We start from the raw sequence: 21,095 nt of genomic DNA, 5'->3' as shown, positions 1-21,095 counted from the left end.
AATTGTTGTGAAAAAATCTTGAAACTCATTATATATATAAAAAAAAATATATATATATATATATATATATATATATATATATATATATATATATATATATAGATAGATAGATAGATAGATGATGATATGAGGAAGAAACCTTGAGAGGAACCAGGCTCAGAAGGGAACCTCATATTCATATTCATATATATATATATATATATACCCAACCTTTAGTAGGAGGTAGAAATAGAGGAACCGAGGCTTAAAATATGCATGAGCAAGCCAAGTCTGGGAAGTGACAGACTGAGATCATAACAAAGTTCATAAGTTCAGCAAGCTTAAGGAGTCAACATAGAACTCCACTTATAAAAAAAAATAGCAATACAACATAGCCAATATAAGTAAGAATGTTTATCATAATCCAAACTCATAAAATTAACATATACATGTAGCTGAAAGGAGGATGGTGAAAAACCACCAGACGTCTGTCATGAAAGACTGAGTGACGAATGTGTTTTGAGCACATTTATTAATAACAATGAAGAAAAAGGTGTTAAATAACAGGAAATTAAAATGGCAGTAAATGTGAGTAAAAGGCAGACCTTGATTCTGGAGAATAAGGGGAATTTAGAAAGGTCATGTAAATGAGTAATGATTCAAATATAACTTTGAGAAATAATGACAGATGTCTGGTGGAGAAATAATGGGAAATTACCTGAATGTATGTAAATTAAAGCGGAGGCACCTAGAGGCGCCAGGGTATATATTGAGGAGATTTTCTGGGGAGAGTACGAACTTTTTGGGTTGCAGGTGGATGCTCCTTTGGGTTTTTCACTTGATTGCTTTTGACTTAGAGATTTTTCCTTGAGCTCAATGGAATTGTTGGCTGATTGGCTGCAATAAAGAAGTTTGCTCATTCTCATCCAGGTCTATTTTTCCTCTGTTATTTCCACACACCTGCAGCCTGCAATGTTCTTTTTTCTTCTGCTTAGTGTGCAACCGGAAAACAGTTCATTTCCCGTTATCTTTGCTGTTCCTAGTTTTGTGTGTGTGCGTATTGGTACAGAATGTTCAATGTTCATTTTTGTTATTCTCAACAGTTTCTATTACAGTGGCCATGCTGCTATCAATTAAATTTATATTAAAATTATACTGTCTGCACTCCAAGTTGGGAAAGCAATCTGGACTCTATTAAACAAATATTTATTAGTAAGCAATTTTTTTACTTTTAATATTCTTTCCAAAGTCAAAAAGGACGTTCGCATTGCGGAAATGTAAGGAAACTTTGGAAATGTTGAGCTGGATTTATAATAGATAGCTTAATCATGTACATATGCGTAAATGTACAGGATTTCTGAAATTGGACGTTTGATTTTGCAAAGACTGCCATTAAGACACATTCAATTACATTCGTACAGGCATTTAGAATTTTAATTAGTTTTGAAAAAAAAAAAAAATTTTTACCAATTTATTTGGAATTTAAAATGAATTGACTCGTTGCAAAATACATACACTGGTGTGTGTGTACATACAATCAGTTGGTTGATTGCATTCAGCCAGCACAGAATTACGGTAACCCTGGATGTAGTAGTAGTAGCCTTTATTGTCACTGGTCACAGGTACCAGCGAAATTAGCCATCAACCTGCCCATACATACAATACATACAATATGACAAGGGGAGGACAGGACAGGAAGACAGGGGATTGAAAAGAAATACAGCATAACATGAGGGAAGGGAGGAGAAAAAAACAACAACCCCCAGACTATGCTCCGGTGGGGAGTACAGTGTGGGAACAGGAAAAAAACACCTCAGCAACATAAGCACATAAACAGTACGCCATAAACACATGACTTGCAACAGGGGAGGGGAGGGGGGGTGGAGGTAATCCAGCACAGGCAAGCAGTCATCAGGTCCTGCGGCCTTTATCTTCGGCGCTGGTCACAGACCCGCTTGTCAGACTGGCGGTACAAAGCGGCGAAGGCGTGGGATGGGTGGTGGGGGGTGAGTGCATATCTTTATATATGTGTGTGTATATGTATGTAAGTGTAGGCCTGGAGAGTCGTTGCTCCTGGCATCAAATCTTGGTGTGCCTCAGTCCGCAAGATTGTCATAGAGATACACAGCAAATTGCCATGGAGACAACGTTGAATAGGTCCCAAAGAGAGTCAACAATCAGCAGGTGTCTGTAGAAGTGGGGGAAGGAACGCAAGAGCGTCTTGCTGCAGTGCTCTTCCAGGGGAATTGTTGTTCTAACAGCGGCCTTGGCCGAGGCCAGTGCTGGTTGAGGGGAGCCAAAAGCAGATAAGATTGGGATTGTTTGGTCTTGGGGCAAGTAGACGCATTCCAATTTACACGACTACTCTCTTAGTCCATTCTGGTCTCCATATCGATCCATTTTTCTTTCTCCATGATGTTAACCAAAACAGTATCCAAAGCAGTGAGCTTCTCCGTGATGTTATCCATATTGCGGTTATTAATCCCAGCCTCAGTGCTGACCGCTCTGCCCACTGCATCGATCATGACGGGCAGCTTTGGGAGATTTTGAACAGCTGTTACCGTTTTCTGATTCTCTCGATAACCCAGGGCAATGCCTAATCCAATCAGCAGAACTCCTGTTATCATGGTTCCGAATAGGTAGATATCTTCAATGTCCTTCACGGAAAGAGGCGCCAGACACACGACCCGCCACCTCTCCCTCGTCCATCGTATAGCCAGCTGCGAAAGTTCCGGCAGGGCAGTCAGGTTCCCCCGAACCCAAGCTTCTCGTCGAGAAGATGGTGTCAATTGCGTTGAGAGACCAGTTTATCAAATCCATGATATTTTAGTTTGGAGAGCAGTGCGGAGAGAGTCTCTCAAAGTATAAGACAGTAGACGAGACGAAAGAAGCAAAGCAGGGAAAGTAGAGGGGAGGAGAGGGAGAGAAAATGCGACCGTCTTTGTTGAGAGCTAGAGAAGAGAGAAGAGATGTTTGGACAGCACTAGAATTTTAATGCAGAGAAAGTAAATTCCATTAAAAAGTACTCGCAAAGAGATGGGAAAGTGCAAAGTCCAGCAAAAGTGGCTGGAAGACGCAGATTTTAGGACACGGTTGCAGCCTGCATCTGATCAACATGGAGAAAGATGGAGATTTTGGTTAAAAAAAAAAAATGAAAAAATGAAAGCTATGTTGTCAGCTATAAAGCAGCTACAACATCCAGACATTCTAATAAACTAACTCTGGTTACTTTAACGTGATTGACAAAGTAATCTCAGCAACAAATACTACTACAAATGGCTACCTATGAAACTTTGCTTTTCACAATGCAGCAAAAAATGACTAAACCTTTTTAAAGCTTACAACCTATAGCTGGTATAGTTTCAGAAATCATATAAATATTGTCATCCTGGAAATCACAGGCTTAAACACTATCTTATTTTTGAAACTTTTTATTCAAATCAGTGTACAAAACATTTCTAGAACTCTAAATCCACAACCAAAAAGGATTAACAAATCGCTGTGGCCTGCAACACATGTCCAAAACAAAGGTCATTTAGTCTTGAATGTAAAAGATTCAATTTGAATGTTTTATGGTGAGAAGTACACTAAAACAGAGCCACCTTAAAACAAAATAGACAGCATCACATGGGCTGCTCAGTTAAAGAATCTTGAAGGGCCTGAGAGAGAGAGAGAGAGAGAGAGAGAGAGATGGAATTAAGTTGATTTCAATAATTTTGAAACTATTAATGTTCAATTCTTATGTATTTCTCAAATAATCACAGCTGCTACGTATACAAGGGAGTTAAAGGCAGGGTCTCCTATTTTTGAAAGCCAATGTTGACATTTGAAATCACCAAAACAAACACGCCCCTAACCCAAATGGGTCCCACCCCTGTATTGATAGCTCCACCCACACATACATACGTAACCCAGGCAAATAATGGAAAGAAATATGTCTATCATAGCTGAAGGGAAGAACAATACGATTGCAGATAAACAAACAAGCAAAAATGACACACAAGCATAATCATGCAAAGGACGGCATATATTAGTTTTGTGAAACAAAGCCAAACCAACGTTACTCACCTATCGAGAAGGAAAAAAGCACCTCGGCGTCTTAAGTAAAGTTGAATGTCCAGAGTCAATAACTCCTGAGCGAAACGCTGTTACTAGCAAAACGCGGTTGTAGCTGCGTCTCTACATTACTACGATAGAAAAGAGGTGTTGTTTGTGTAGTAACAGCCTTTTGCTCAGGAGTTATTGACTCGGGAAACTCGAATCTGTGAATATGCGGTCAACTTCCTGCTCCTTCAGTTCTCTCCAGTGCTGGAAAGCTGATCCTATATTAACACGTCCTACTTCTTGCCTTATCATAAGCCTTTTTTCACTTTCTTTCTTTGTTTTTATCCTCCAAGTCAATGTTAAAACCACTTTCTGCTAATGTCACACATGCGCACTGAACACTCTCTCCGCTGCATATTGACAAGCCCCGCCCCTTTCTGCTCATTGGCTACACGTTTGTTTTGAATTTTGTTTTTGATTATTTTATTATTCGGCCCGGTTTTCTGAAGCATTTCTCAAAAATCGGAGACCCTGCCTTTAAGTGGTAATCGTCTTGTTGACGCACCTGACATATTGCCGGAGAATCTGTCGGAGCTCATTGTCAGGCAAGAAGAATTCATACTAGATCCCTGGAAAACATGTGAATGAACACACTTAGAACACCATTACTGTACTGCAAATTAGCCAGAGAAAATGATATAGTTAAACCACAATATAATCATGCATGACCAAATGTGTACATACTAACAATTCAGTTAGTACTAATAAATGAGTTTCCTGTTCAGAGTGATGATGTTTATTGTCCCCAATACCCTTTACAGTCCAATTTAGCCACTTGTTAGAAACTGCAAAAGCTTAAATGAGTGGGGAATTGGTGATTTCTTTTGTTTTACAAAACTTGAAAACAACTTAAACTTGAGTTAACCACAGACCTTATTTTTTACATTTAACCAAAAAACATTAAAAAAAAAAAAAACAGGCATTGACATCTGAGTGATGGAAGACTGGCACCGTGATGTAGCATTTGCAGTATCGTTGAGAGACTAAGGTGGAAAATAAAAAGATATGGCTATTATGGAAAGTCATGATTACAGAGCCAAATCAATCCTCTAAGCCGGTATGAATAGTCTACCTACTAAACAAAATGATGGGTAGCCATAAGTAAGGTTGAAGAAATGAATTTCGTATCATATGGATCGTATAAAAGAAAACTGATGTTCACTTCTAAATGCACACATCTTCTTAATGTCACTAGAAAGGACATGCTAAGTACTCAAGGAGAGTTTGTTACCGTGGAGACAGTCCTGAGACGGTATTCCATCAAGACGTCTGTGAGCTTCTGTGTGATCTTCAGCACGATCTGAGCATCGTCTTCACACTCGATGCGGAATGTGTCCTAAAATAAACAAGACTGAATAAACCCCATTGCCAAAAAGTGTGTTTCTCTTGAAGATCATCATCATACGTGAATGGAATTAAAACCACAAGTTTGTGTTGTTAATTCCAGTAGCAGTACATAAGCAGTATGTATCAAAAGACTTAAGACTTAGAATTATACCAGACATCTAAGAAGAGTTGTGAGGGTGCTGCTAGACTCTGGGCCTTTCAATCTCATCATTCGGTCATTGCTGTTCATTGGCAGATCGTCAGGGAACGGTCGGTCCATGTCCTCGCCTCGTGGGCCCATCCCAAATCCCTCTGGGCCCATGTGCATTGATCTGCTGTTGGGTAAACGTTGCATACTGTCTGGACCTCCCATCATTATGTCTGGTCCTGGGGTTGAAACAAGGTCTCACTATTAGATGACATCCTAAATATAAGATCTGCACCATTACCCATAACTTTGTGGTTTGTAGAGAGTACAGCTGATATGCAATCCATATTTCCAACATGATAGGTTACCGAGTAAAGGAAAAAGTACGGTACTGGACCACCTTGGTATGGATTCTACAAGCCTTTTTTAATGGAACCGGATGGACAGATCACCATTTATTAAATATAATATCATTTATTAAATATATTCCCTTATTTGGTGTTATATGGTGGCGATACTAAAGAGTGCTGTCTAACTCATTACTCCAAAACCTCCTGTAGACCAACTGTTCAACTGAAGTGTGTGGGAATGAAAAAGTGGAAATAAACAAGACAGAATTTGGTGAAAAAAATACAGTTTAATAAAGAAGTAGGCGGCTGGGCCCCGGGTGGGGCTGCTCGGCTTGAGTGTGTGGATAATGGCCAGAGTGACAGGATGTGGGAGAACGGAAGAGAAGGAAAGGCAGAGAGTGTGGAAGCATGAAGATGTTCCACCAGTGTCAACAGCTATGCTTGCCAGCAGATGACGGAAACCTGGGTCGGGATGACCACGCTACAGGAAAAGTGGGAACATGGGGCAGAAGTGCAAGGACGCAGATATACAATATATGAATACAGAGTATAAGCACATTTAAGCACAATATTATCAGTACACACAGTATTATATGCTTGCAGCATACATAAGCATGCAGTTACATCACTATAATCAGTACAAATCAGTAAACAGTGCAAAAATTCATGAATGAAAGAGAAATGTAATACATGATAAAAGTATTCCAAAATAGTAGAATGGCTCAGAAAGGATGTGCCCGGTTGGGTGCATGAACTCATTGGTTAAGGTGTTGGACTACTAAGTAATAGGTTGTGAGTTTGAATGTAGGACAAATACCGTAAATGTAATACCGAGAGGTGTTTTCACCTACCCCTGAGTCAGGGTTAAACATTTCAGGAAAGCAAAAAGAAAAAAGTTGGTCTTATGCCCAGTTGAATCCTGTTGATTCATAATTTAGTGTTGATTCGTAATGTAATGTATCACGATTATCACGATTTAATGTTGAGTTATACTTACTTAAACAATTTAGATTTTTAGGTTGAATCATGTTTAATGATTCTTATGTACAATTTAATCATGTTCAATCACGGTTTCGGATTTTGCGGATTACTTTTAATGTGTAAAATGAGTAATGGTTTTAAGTAACAAAAGTTTATGTGATTCTAAAGACTGCTGTAGTGGCTGAATAATGATAATGACGAGTGAATCACGTTTTATAAGTGTTTCGTATTAGGTACTATCAGGCAGCGTTAATCAAATATTGTAATAATTAATTAGTATTATTCTATGGTACTTGATTAGAATGTATGTGATTGAAATGTACTATTTTATATAGTGACAATGATGACATGAAATAATGATTACTATTCTTACAAATCTCAATCAAATGTTATTGTATGTAATGTTTATGTGCTGTAACCAAAGGTGCCGTTGAGTGCAAAGTCTTTACCGAGAAGTAAAACGTTTAAAAATGAATCATGCATATTAAATAAGATAACTGGTGCTGAGTAGCTAGGTATGTTAGACTTATCAGTCTAAAAGTGGGAAGTAATGCTGTGGAAAAATCTCAGAAGAAGGTGTATGTATGATAGAAAAAACTTGATTTAAAGGTGGGGTCTCCGATTTTTGAAAGCCAATGTCAACATTTGAAATCACCAAAACAAACACGCCCCTAACCCAAATGGGTCCCACCCCTGTATTGATAGCTCCGCCCCCACACATACATATGCAACCCAGGCAAATAATGGAAAGAAATGTCTATCATAGCTGAAGGGTAGAACAATACGATTGCAGATAAACAAACAAGCAAAAATGACACACAAGCATAATCATGCAAAGGACGGCATATATTAGTTCTGTGAAACAAAGCAAAACAAACGTTACTCACCTGTTGAGAAGGGAAAGAAAAAAAAAAGCGCCTCGGCGTCTTAAGTAAAGTTGAATTTCCCGAGTCAATAACTCCTGAGCTAAACGCTGTTACTACACAAAACGCGGTTGTAGCTGCGTCTCTACATTACTACGATAGAAAAGAGGTGTTAATTGTGTAGTAACAGCGTTTAGCTCAGGAGTTATTGACTCGGGAAACTTGAATCTGTGAATATGCGCCAACTTCCTGCTCCTTCAGTTCTCTCCAGCGCTGGAAAGCTGATCCTATATTAACACGGGTCCTACTTCTTGCCTTATCGTAAGCCTTTTTTCACTTTCTTTCTTTGTTTTTATCCTCCAAGTCAATGCTAAAACTGCTTTCTGCTAATGTCACACATGCGCACTGAACACTCACTATGCCGCATATTGACAAGCCCCGCCCCCCAACAATATTAATAATAACAAAGTGCCTAATAGTAAGATTGAAAATTAAAGTTGATCAAAATAAAATGATCACTCAGGAAACAGGGAAGTGTGAGAAAGGCACAGGTTTATTAAGAACACAGATGGCCTAATCAAGGTAAATGTAAGAACAACCAGGAGAAGGAGATCTGGCATTAACAGGGGAAGTGGAATTGAGAGAGACAGGAGATGGAATGGTGGAGAGGGAGAATTAGAAGATAATGGTTCTGGACTGGAAGGTGAAAAGGGAGGGGGGATTTGGAGTAGCATATGGAGATGCAGGGTTGACCATCGTATGCCATCACAGGCACAGCGATAATTCCATGGACGAAGAGGAGATTGAGTGCTGTGTATAATAAAGGAAGGAGAGGTAATTGGATCGGTCTGGGTGATAGCATCACAATAGAGGGTAAGGTGAGAGTTGGTGATAGGTGTGGTGGCATGATTGGACGTTTTGTGGTGTAAAGGCGATCCAAGTAGTTGGATAACTCCACAGCCAGAGCAGACAGATGAGAATGCCTGTAGTGGCGCAGACGGATATTGTGTGCAGTCGGAGTCACCGAAACACCAGGATGTGGCCTGGAGGGAGACATGAATCTACCTGGGTGTGGATAAGGACTGGAGGGAGATGATTGACGAGGCCTAGTGTTCTTAGAAGCCATGGTACCCAAACACAGACAGAGAGGAAGGGAGAGAACAGAGAGTATTAAATTAAGCAAGGCTTGGGCCGGTCTATTGTATGACCAGTACAACATAACATGTATGACAAACAGTTGCAAGCGCTAAAGGCATAATTACATGTAATTCAATCGTTAATAAGCCGATCACCCATGATTTAATCATTTACAGTCATGTGTAATCTAATCAACTAGAAAAACAGGCACTGGATAATAAGCAAGTATTTACTGAGCAGAGTGGAATGGAATCAAGAGAAATAATAAAAGCTTACCTTATGAAGTGAAGTCAAAATGAGGGGGAAGTGAAGAAAATAATCCACAAGGACTTATGCGATAAATCCACACACACGCTTCTCTTGAGGGTCCGGAACAAAGTGTGCAAGTCTTTTTTATATATGTATATATATATATAAACTTGGGGTTAATATGAAAAATATTGGAAAATTAAAAGACCAGAAAACCATAAAAGGGAAGAGGAAGGGAGGGATTGGCTAAATTATGTAAATTAAGAAAAGGCGGCGCCTAACAGACAAGGATGCTGGATTTGATGCTGAAGACATTTTTTTAAGAAGTTTACTTTAAAGATCTAAAGATTTATTGGCTGCAATAAAGTCGGAACTTTGCTGATCATATTCAAGCTTGAGAAGTCCATTTTCTTCCATTTATTTTGACTTTAAGTAAATCAAGTTCATTGGTAATTGGCAGATCTTAGAAACCACCCAGTTGACAATCCTGAAGAACCTGATAATGCTGTTATAGAAATAGCTGCTACAATAAATAAAAACAAGCCAGAGAAATGGAAAAGAAAGCAGGACAGACAGGATAATGGGCAAGCAATAGTAAATATCTATACAATGACAATGTAGTGCATTGCATATTTTTTATATTCCAGAGAGGTTGTAAACAAAAATTAGGGGAATTCAATAAGCTCAAAACAGAACATAGGGGGAATTCCGGGATGATGATAAAGGATTTTAGGGGAATTTTTTGGCAGGAAATAAAAAATATGTGTCTCAACACAGACCTGCCTCGAAAATCTAGAATAAACTCATTTAAACTTACAGTTTTACTATACAGTGTCAGCTGTAGGGTTGATTTTTTTTTTTTTTTTTTTTTAAATCCTACCAATGTGAGTTTATCAATTTGGCAAATCAGTTCAACATAAAACAATTTAATTACAAAAACATTAAATCTAAACGTTTATAGAGTAAGTGTGTAAAAAATCTTGAATGCACAGTATTTCACAGTAATTAATTTTCAATATTCAAAGACGTGCAGAGATTCAATTAGAATTACCGTAGTGTTCAGAGCTCCTCATGGGGCCGTTATCCGAACCGCCATGAAAATCAGACATCATACCACTCCTTGGTGGGAACTCCTCTGAAAAGGGTGGGTCCAAAAACCCACCACCAAATGGTCTACCTGAGGAAAAACAAGCCAATATAGATTTAAAAACTGACTTTGAATCTACCGTGATTTATACTGTAAAATAGGTGACGTGAAAAAAAAATGACGTGACATACAGCCAAGTATGGTGACCTATACTCAGAATTCATTTTCTGCATTTAACCCATCCAAAGTGCACACATGAACGAACACACACCCACACACCCAGAGCAGTAGGCAGCCATTTATACTGCGGCGCCCGGGGAGCGCCTTGCTCAAGGGCACCTCAGTCGTGGCCGGCCCGAGACTCGAACCCACAACCTTAGGGTTAGGAGTCAAACTCTCTAACCATTAGGCCACGACTTCCCCTTAATGAGGGCTTTGCTTTTTTCTTTTTAAATAAATAAATGAATCCTCCATACATATACAGACAGACTAACCTGAGTGAAAATCTCCAGGAATTGGTCCAAGCAGACTTGTAGGACCTGGCCCTACTACATGGGGAAATGCAGACTCTAACATACACACAAAGGAGATACAGTTTAAAAAAAACAGTGGGCACACAGTTATTTTTAGCCTTATGGTACAAGATCCACGTACATACTAAAATACATACAGTGGGGTAAGTCACTGTGTTACCAAGATCATAACTATATGTAAAAAAAAAAAACACCTACAGTGGGGCTCGAAAGTTTGGGCACCCCAGGTAAAAATTTGTATTAATGTGCATAAAGCCAAGAAAAGATGGAAAAATCTCCAAAAGGCATCAAATTACAGATTAAACATTCTTATCATATGTCAAAAAAAAAGTTAGATTTTACTTCTATCATTTACACTTTCAAAATAACAGAAAACAAAAAAAATGGTATCTGCAAAAGTTTGGGCACCCTGCAGAGTTTATACCTTGTACCGCCCCTTTGGCAAGTATCACAGCTTGTAAATGCGTTTTGTAGCCAGCCAAGAGTCTTTCAATTCTTGTTTGAGGTATCTTCGCCCATTCTTCTTCCAGTTCTTTGAGATTTCTGGGCAGTCTGTGACGCACTGCTCTTTTAAGGTCTATCCATAGATTTTCAATTATGTTGAGGTCAGGAGATTGTGAAGGGCATGGCAAAACTTTCAGTTTACGCCTCTTGATTTAATCCACCGTGGATTTGTGTCGAGGTGTGTTTAGGATTATTATCCATTTGTAGAACTTCAGCTTCTTCACAGATGGCATCAAGTTAGTGTCCATTTTTCCTTCTACTCATGAAATGTTCCCTGTGCCACTGGCTGCAATACAACCCCAAAGCATGATTGATCCATCCCCATGCTTAACAGTTGGACAGAGGGTTCTTTTCATTAAATTCTGTGCCCTTTCTTTTCCAAACGTACCTTTGCTCATTCCGGCCAAAAAGTTCTATTTTAACCTCATCTGTCCACAGAACTGGTTTCCAAAATGCACCAGGCTTGTCTATATGTTCATTTGCAAACTTCAAACGCTGATTTTTGTGGTGAGGATGTAGAAGAGGTTTTCTTCTGATGACTCTTCCATGTAGACCATATTTGTACATAAAGTATCTCTTTATAGTGGAACGGTGTTCCACAACTCCAGTGTCTGTCAGATCTTTCTGGAGGGATCGTGCAGTCAAACACTTGGGTTTTGACTTGCTTTTCTTCACAATCCTGTGAGCTGTTCTGTCTGATATTTTTCTTGGTCTTCCAGATCTTGCTTTAACTTCCACTGTTCCTGATGACTGCCATTTCTTAATTACATTCCGAACAGAGGATATTGGCATCTGAAAACGCTTTGCTAACTTCTTATAGCCTTCTCCTGCTTTGTGAGCATCAACTATTTTCAGTTTCAGTTTTCTAGACCAGGGGTTCCCAACCTTTTTTGTGCCAGGGCCCAGCTTATTCATAAAAAAAAATTCCAGGGACCAGTTGTCAATTCTTATGCCTCAATTTTAAGATGCATCGTTTGGAACATATCACTGTGTAAAACAGTAACAGCCTATCATTTAATCGCATATAATGAACATGGTGGCAACAAACTTGTAGGAATATACCAATCTTTTTAAACTTTCAGACCGGTTCACAAAACGTTTCCCTTTTCTCCCATACAATTAGGTCTACTTCAAAAGCAACTTACACAGCACTCACTCACTAGCAGGTGGCAGTAATGGCAAAATGTATGAAAATACCAGTCCATTTCATGTGACAATTCTCTCCAGAACCACTAAAGACAATCACTTCAACAGCAACTTAGTGTTTTCACTCACCAACAGGTGACAACAAAGGCTAATTGTATGAAAATAAGAGCCAGTTTCAACAGTCAAGACAGTTTTAGAACACAATAGCAAACACAGTGATTGCAGCCAATAATTTTATAAAAGTATAAAATTAGAGATTAAGCTTTAACCTTTAACAAAAAATACCAGACCAGACCAATGAGAACAGAACATGAACTGCTTATTGATATTACTATAACCTATTTGTTCTTCCTGGGCATCCATAAAAAACATATATATGCATCCAAAACAATGCAACTCGTGTCTTTCTTTCGAAAAACTCCTCCGTTTTGTCTTTGAGAGTTGGGTGTTTGGTGGTTAAGATCCGCTGAAGTTTTGACGGCTTCATTGCTTCATGAAGAGTTTTCACCACAAATAACACACAACGGATTTGGCGCCACGGAATCGCCTGTTGTCGTAAATCCATACCTAATGTATGAGGTATCGTATTTATGATTGAAGCTTGACTTTTTTTTCCTCTTGCTATTTTCGAGTTGGTCATCTCCTTTCCTTTTACCAGAACTGCCCGCAATGAAATAAGCCATTGAAGTTTGCTGAGGCCCGCTCATCTCTCCACATACTTCGGTCACTTCAGGTGCACCGTGTTTTTTTGCAGTCCGTTCAGATACGACACGTTGCTAAGCAATCGCAAGGCGCTCAAAGAAACACATTTTAATTTATTTATTGTTTATGTTTTGGATTAAATAGCATGACATGTCATAGCATTTAAAAAAGACTATTATTATTATTATAAAAAAAAAATTCTGGGAATATTTCAAGGCCCGGTACTAACAGGTCCACGGACCGGCACCGGGTTGGGAATCACTGTTCTAGACAACTGCTTAGAAGAACCCATGGTGCTGAATGTTGGGGGAAGGTCAGGGGAGTCTGGGCATTTAAACCATTTGAGATTGACATCACCTGGTCTTTCCAGACGATGATTGAGAACAATCCATGACACTGTCAGGTCACAGCTTTCCAAAGGGGGCGGTGCATGCTATAAACTTTGCAGGGTGCCCAAACAGCCATTTTTTTGTTTTCTGTTATTTTGAAAGTGTAAATGATGGAAATAAATTCTAACTTTTTTTTTGACATATTATAAGAATGTTTAATCTGTAATTTGATGCCTTTTGGAGATTTTTCCATCTTTTCTTGGCTTCTTTATGCACATTAATACAAATTTTAACCTGGGGTGCCCAAACTTTCGAGCCCCACTGTACTTATCAATGGTTGCAATATGCGTGTACTAATGTGCAAACATTAGCAAACATTTGAGGTGAACAGGGCTGGACTTACTCATGTTCTGAAAGGATGACACCTTGTACGGTTCCTTAAGGAGAACCTGAAAAGAATACTTAAATTCATCATCTTAAGAAAGCCAAATGGATTTTCACAAATGTCCTCAAATAACAGTGACCAAGGAGGGAAAGTATTTTGGATACTTCATGGCAAGCTGATCATATAAAACAAATATTTTAAAATAATAATAATACTCCCACAAGGCATTATAAATATATAGACTCACTGACTCTTACCCTGATTTGACCTCTGCCCTCAGTCTTCTCCACCTCAGCAGTGATCACTTTCAGTTCCTTTTTGATAGCTGGGTTCTTTGTTACTTCCTCTTCTTCATGAGGCATTTTTCCAGGGTGAGTAAGTTTCTGTTTTTCAAGTAAGACGGAAAATCTTTATGGCACATGCACACGTTGTGCCGAAGACTCTCATTAACTGGGAGCAAAGGATGAAGTATGTTTAATTTGAAACCTACAAGCCTTACCAGGTATTTGAAGCAATGCTTCCATCCGCTAACATGAGAAGCCATTTCATTCTGCCGCAGTTGCACTTTACACAGTCTGCACTGGTAATGAGGTGGGACTGTCTTGCTGGGGCTGCGATACTCCCACACATACTGTAGGCCTACACACAAACACACACACACACACTCAGTACTCCTACATTTCCACAATGAGCTTAATTTTTTATTGACAATATAAAACGTACCGATAACCGGATCTGTGACAGTTTTCAGCCGTTTGCTGAGGGAGGGAACAGTCTGAATGGATCCTTGCCTGGTGAACACTGATGGAAGTTGCATGAATTAGAATGAATGAAATTACTCTAAATCCTAAATCTCTAAATCCACTCTAATTCAACAGAGCACTTAATTACGCTGCTCTTCCCATATAGGCAGCAGCAAAGTGGAAAATTTGTGGCAAATCAAGTGAGCCACGTTTGGAAAATGAACTGCTGAACAACATAAAAACTCAGTCCTGATTCTTTCTATTGGTCAAAACACTGCTTACCAACAACTACCAAGTTGCCCCAGTCAGATATCAAAAGCATCACTACTGGTGCTGATATCTGGCTGATTCTGGAGATTGATATTGGATCAGATTTAACATTTTCAGATCTGATCCACTTTTTTTTTTTATATATATATATATATATATATATATATATATATATATATATATATATATATATATATATATATATATATATATATATAAAGTGAACACAGTTCACATATTGTCCTAAACACCATGATTGATGTTTTTCAAAAAGTGGCCACAGAAACTTCTGGAGAATTAGTTATAAACTTAACAATTCTCCATGGATTCAAGATAGTTCGGCTTTCTGGATGTGCACAACATTCATTCTGATGCCAAGGAATATTAAGGCACAGACTGAATGGACCACAAGGAAGTTCCCTCCAAATAAGTCCTGACAGATTCCAATGGTCAAAATGTCCACCACATTGCAGTTAAGTTGTTTGTATTCTTTATGGTCCTCCAAACATTCAGGATGACCAGATAGAGGAAGGTTCTGTGAACTCTCCAAAGAATTCCAAGTTACTTACAGATGCAGTTCAGCATCAAATGGTTACTTTCTTGAATTAACCAGTAGGCCTAGCTATGTCTGCCAAACAGCACTGGACTCAGACCTGTCCACTGAAGAACACCAGCTATCCTTCACTGAATGTTGTCATTTAACATACAGTACAGAAATGGTTCCTGTTTGAACTGGCTTTAGACTGCATCTCACTGGACCACACTTTGCCAGGTTTGTCCAGCAAAAAAAAGTCCTTGCAGTGGACAGGCCATGAAGATCAATCCATCTTTCCATATCATAAACAACCATAACTCACTGTGAACACATTCAGTCAGTGATGCAGGACAATAAGTTTCTAATGTTGTTCAGGATAAATTCAGTTACTGGGGTGTCTGCAGGTATCAAGTTAACCTGATTACTTTAAAAGATGGTACTTTCATTCTAATTCAATCCTAAATTTCCATTTATTAAAAAGAAGGTACAACCTAGAATGTATGTAAATGAGAATGTTTTAGCCATTTTATTTACACAGATTCTGTATTGGGGCAATGATGGGGAAAAATAATATTGCAGAAGTTTAAGTAAGTAATTTAATTTAAAAGGCAGAAATCTGTTGGCATTCACGCTCCAGGGTCCAGCCGTCTTTGGCTCCAAATCCAAATGCAGGTAACTTTTGACTAGCTCTGGCAAGACGTTCAGGATCACTGTGGAGCTGCAAGGTGAACTTCTGCCCCACTGTCTTGCAGAATGATAGAGCTTATCTTCAACGGAAATCTGCTCAGTGTTCCACACCCGCTTTTGTGAGAAAGTGTTGAATTTTTTTTAGGGTTGATCTCCGACTTGCCCTCAACTCTGACCTCTCCTAGGTCCTCCTGATGAAAATCATCCCCACAACATGATGCTACCACTATCATGTTTCACACTGGGAGATGGAGTTCTTAGCTCAAACTTCACAGTTGGTTCCAATGCTAAAAGGCTTTAGTCTCCAACAGACCAGATAATCTATTTACACGTTTGCTGATGCTCTTCACTCTTGTGTGCCTTTTTGGCAAACTTCAAATGTTATTTAAAATGCCTTTTTTAAGCCTTAGCTTTGTTCTTGCCATTCCTCGATAACGTCCTGCTTTGTGATGTATCCAGGCTCTTGTTGTCCGGTGAACATCTTCTCCTTCTTGAGTAATGATGACGAGTAATACATCCCTAAATTCATGTGAGAGGCATGGCTGTGCCATATTCTTGGCATTTTAAAATGATGATATTAAAAGATGACCGGTACCTTTCCAGAACTCGACTTGCTTTGACGGCATCTTGGTCTCCATGATGCTTACAACATATGTGGTATGAAATGAACATTATTTTAAACAAGCCAAAATGGTTGGACCTGGCAACTGTTCACTCACAGGACCATTCATTTCGGAAAGCAAATTGCAAAAAGACAAAAAGTATGAATTTAAAAACCTACAGACACCCTGCAATAACAACAAAAAAAATAATTATGCAAGACAACACTAATCATTTTATTAAATCCTATTATAGCCATACGGCTGATTTTGTGCGTTACATTAAAGCTCTGGAGACCTCAGACATGACACATTGGCAATAACATCACCAAGGTCAGAGAGTGCTGAAGGTCAAAAGAAGAGAACTGGGCTCTGAGGGCAAAACTTACCTATGTCCCCACCATAGGTCTGCTGCGTTTTCTGTCATAGATGACAAGTAAACCCGTCGGAAAAAGAGAGAAATAAAGAGGTGTTAGAGAGACAGAACAGCATGCGAGGTTGGGAACAGGACCCCAACACTCCTGTGGTCCATCCTCCACTTCAATGCTCTCAATTAGCAGAGGAGCCTGTTCTTGAGACTGAAGGTTATGGAGCCACAATTAACTCTAACCGTTAGTCATAGACTTGTACTGAAAAAACAGTAATCTGTCTCTTCCCTCTACAGCATTGGGATTATTTAGACATGAAAATGACAGTCCATGACTAATAACTAAAAAATTAGACAGCAAGCAGCAGAGCTTTATGCTTAATGTTGCATATTCACCCGTTCTCATGTGCTCAGGGTTATATAACCCCTAAGAAGCATCTGTCCTCGATTTCTACTCGTGAGCATGCACCGATGATCTTAGCTGTCATTCTGCTGACAAGAGCTTTAAGTTGGAAGTACAATACTTGTAGGAAAAAAAATCTGCATTTTCAGTTGAATTTTACATTCTATTTATATACAACTGACTTTTGTTTTTTTACTTTATGTCTTTCATTTTACTTATCTTTGCAAATTAGAGCCTAGTGAGCGAGGCCACATGACGAGAGCATGTCTCAGTGTTTACAGAACTGAAGTGTGCCCTCATGCACCATCTCCTTCACACACTCGCTTCACGCTTATATCTTTGTGTGTGAGCATTGTGCAATAGTTGTTCACTCTCACAGATATGGCTCTGTGCGCTCACTTAGGTTTTTTTTTTTTGTTAAATAATGCTACTGTTTAAATGCCATAGCCTTTGCTTTGACAACATATAGATGAACTGTTATGTTTATGTATTTTAATTTTTGTATAGAGAAGGAAATGATACACTATATGGCCAAAAGCACATGAACACCTGAGTACTGAGATTCAGTGGGCACCCACATTATGGGTGTTAATAGAGTAACACCCAGAACACCTGTTTTGCTACAATAACATCCACACTTCTGAGAAGGGATAAAAAAAAAATAAAAAAAAAAATCACTTGATTTTTAGACCATGGCTGTGGAGATCTGCCCATTCAGCAACAATGGAGCAAGAGCCTGGTGTTAGGTGAAGAGGCTTGGCTTGCAGCCACCATTCCAATTCATCTCAAGTGTTCAATGGGGTTTGAGGTCAGGACTCTTCAGGTCTTCCAGTCCAAGCCTAAAAAACCAAGTCTTCATGGTTCGCATTTGCACAGAGGGATTGTCATGCTGGAACAAGACCGGGGCCCTCAGTTCCAGTGAAAGAAATCCTTAATGGTACACCATATAAAGATATCCATTAGAACTGTATCCTTCTATCTTTGAGGGAGAAACTCGAGGAAGGTTTACACATGGCTGTGACTCAGGCGTGCAAACTTTTGACCCTATAGTGTTGCCACCTACCGAAAAAGCATCCACCTGAAGCTCTTTTATCCAAACTTAAAATATTAGTGTGATGCCAATCCAACCCCACAATTATTTTAAAATCACTTTAAGCATTTTAAGGCACCAGGGCATCATTTCCAAAGCACACATGCAGACTGTGATACTGTAAGTCAAACACAACAATACACACACAATAGTTTACACATTTTCTATTTTTGTATTTAACTGATTAATAAAATAATTGATTTAAACAGGCAGAAATTACAATCGGATTAGTTTTACTCCTATTCTGTATACAGGTCAGGTGCACTTGTAAAAATGACTGATAATAATAATAATAATAATAATAATAATAATAATAAAATAAACAAATAAAACAATAATAAACAAATAATAATAATTACAATAATTGTAATAATAATAAATAAATAATAACATACTAATAATATTAATAATAATAAAATAAAAGTACTATTTATTATTATAATAGTAATAAAAAACTAAAAGAACAAAAAAGAAAATAATAATAATAATAATAATAATAATAATAATAATAATAAACAAATAAAACAATAATAAACAAATAATAATAATTACAATAATTGTAATAATAATAAATAAATAATAACATACTAATAATATTAATAATAATACAATAAAAGTACTATTTATTATAATAGTAATAAAAAACTAAAATAACAAAAAAGAAAATAATAATAATAATAATAATAATAACAACAAAAATAAAAAAAAAAACAATAATAATTTAAAAGGTAGTTTGGGGAATTGGGGATAGATATTACACTACCACACTTCATTCATATAAATACACAAGTCTTGTTGCTAAACAACCAACGCACACTGTTAAGAGGCTACAGTGCGTTGCGGACGATGTGTAAATATTAACACTGATAACTATGCAATTTATTATCTAATCCGATTAAAGCGTGGGTTCTGCATTTTGTCTTGTTTTAATAAATTCGCTTACAAACAAGCGCGTGATACCAAAACACACGTAGCATGCTAGCATAGCAATACAGCTAGCATTAACTATATTATAGCTAGCATTAACTCACCTTCCCAGGGTTCTTCTTTTTCTGCTGAAAGGTTTGCCCTCGAGCTGAAACCTCCATTCTAGTCAAAACAAGGACTAAAATGAACTTACACGCGTATCGTGACGTCAAAGAAGTGCTGAGTCTGCTAGCATAAACCATATTAGCATCATAGTGTAGCATAGCATAGCATAGTATAGCATATGGAAACGACCTTGTATCACTTGTTACAGTTTTACTAGGGAACAAAAACTCACAGCAAGTTGTTCATAAATATAAATCCGTAATAATGACAAACAGACTCAATGATTCGCATCTGCATTCATATTTAAACGTATCTGGCTTCACGTTAGTTAGCATGTGAGATCAGTTAGTATACAATAACGTTACAAAAAAATAAACTGATTATTACTAAACATATAGTTCAGCTGAGTTTAAATTATTAATAGTAATAATGTACTAAAATTACCTCCGTTTCGTCTTCACCGGTGGACAAAATCGAACTATTCACAGCTAACGCTTCTGTTTTCGTTCTGTGAAGAGTAACTACTGGAGGACCGGAGTGTGGCTCGCTTTCAAAATAAAAGTCTTTCATACATTTTTTTTTTAATGAGAAATAAAATGTATATTTTTTCATGTATGGTGTGTATATATATATATATATATATATATATATATATATATATATATATATATATATATATATATATACACACACACACACATATCTATATATATATATATATGAATCATATATATATCAAATCATATATATATGTGGATCAGAGGGTGGGGACTGTGAACAGTTGTCTCTTATTCTCTGTCTGCATTAAACACTGCCCCTGAAAATTTTGCCTAAAATGAATATACATGGTGCTCAATTATTTATATGTTTATTGAATTTACAATAAAAAACATTTCTAATAGTCCTTATAAGCAAACATAGAAGCATTAGGATTATTAATCCATAACATAAATCAGAATAATCCTAAAGCAACCCAAAGAAAAATATTTTTATAAAATGTCCTGCAAAACAGAAAACACATTTAGCTCATATTCATTTTTTGATCTCAAACATAAATGTCTTTAGTTTATATCTAGTTGCAAAGGGAGGTGTTCAGTCCCAGCAGGCTCAGCTTCCCAATCAGGTGCTGAGGGATGATTGTAAAACAGTTGACGGTGAAAATCTGAGCAAGATTTATTGAGCATTTGTTCATGTTTGTAACTATACTGAATTACAAATCTTTTTGTAAATAAACTATATAGAGACATATAAATTATGCTTTAACCCACTTTGTCACTCTGTTTCATACAAGTTTGAACTTGTGCTGATGCCTCCATCATGTAATAAATAAATAAATAAATAATGTAAAAAAGGATTATAAAATATTTGAACAAAACTTATACCACAACACTGTTGATTTTTTATTTTATTTTTTATTCTGATTGGTCAGCAGGTGTTGATTGTTTTTCTTTCACATGAACACCATCTGTAATTTAAATCCCAAGCTTATATTAATGCACTGATTTACTATTTATAGCCTCTAGAAATTAAGCAAGAAATTTTTTAT

At 37.6% G+C, this 21,095-nt stretch overlaps 1 protein-coding gene across 1 annotated transcript; it reads right to left on the bottom strand.

The window, feature by feature from the left end:
• Positions 1-3,394: 3,394 nt before the first annotated feature.
• On the bottom strand, positions 3,395-20,110 carry si:ch211-197h24.6 (uncharacterized). Its single transcript, XM_060861513.1, has 13 exons — positions 19,994-20,110; positions 19,549-19,606; positions 17,047-17,077; positions 14,547-14,624; positions 14,323-14,462; positions 14,081-14,206; positions 13,842-13,887; positions 10,719-10,793; positions 10,189-10,314; positions 5,582-5,796; positions 5,315-5,419; positions 4,589-4,652; positions 3,395-3,638 (listed from the first exon to the last, which is right to left on the bottom strand). Exons 2-13 carry the CDS (start codon positions 19,603-19,605, stop codon positions 3,616-3,618), a joined length of 1,086 nt encoding a protein of 361 aa, XP_060717496.1. The 5' UTR covers position 19,606; positions 19,994-20,110; the 3' UTR covers positions 3,395-3,615.
• Between the last annotated feature and the right edge of the window lie 985 nt (positions 20,111-21,095).

The sequence above is a fragment of the Tachysurus vachellii genome, chromosome 25 (genome assembly GCF_030014155.1).
Source record: "Tachysurus vachellii isolate PV-2020 chromosome 25, HZAU_Pvac_v1, whole genome shotgun sequence".
In the NCBI taxonomy this organism is placed as follows: Eukaryota; Metazoa; Chordata; class Actinopteri; order Siluriformes; family Bagridae; genus Tachysurus; species Tachysurus vachellii.
Note: the sequence above shows the minus strand (reverse complement) of the source record. Positions and strands in the feature narration are given on the sequence as shown.

Bases quoted from the DNA above. Each gene is read 5' to 3' on its own strand.
- si:ch211-197h24.6 (XM_060861513.1), bottom strand. From the start codon at position 19,605: ATGGAGGTTTCAGCTCGAGGGCAAACCTTTCAGCAGAAAAAGAAGAAC. The intron at 14,463-14,546 runs GTACGTTTTATA...GTTTGTGTGTAG, and splicing joins TGTCACAGATCCGGTTATCG to GCCTACAGTATGTGTGGGAG. The intron at 10,315-10,718 runs GTTAGTCTGTCT...GTTTTTCCTCAG, and splicing joins TCCTGGAGATTTTCACTCAG to GTAGACCATTTGGTGGTGGG.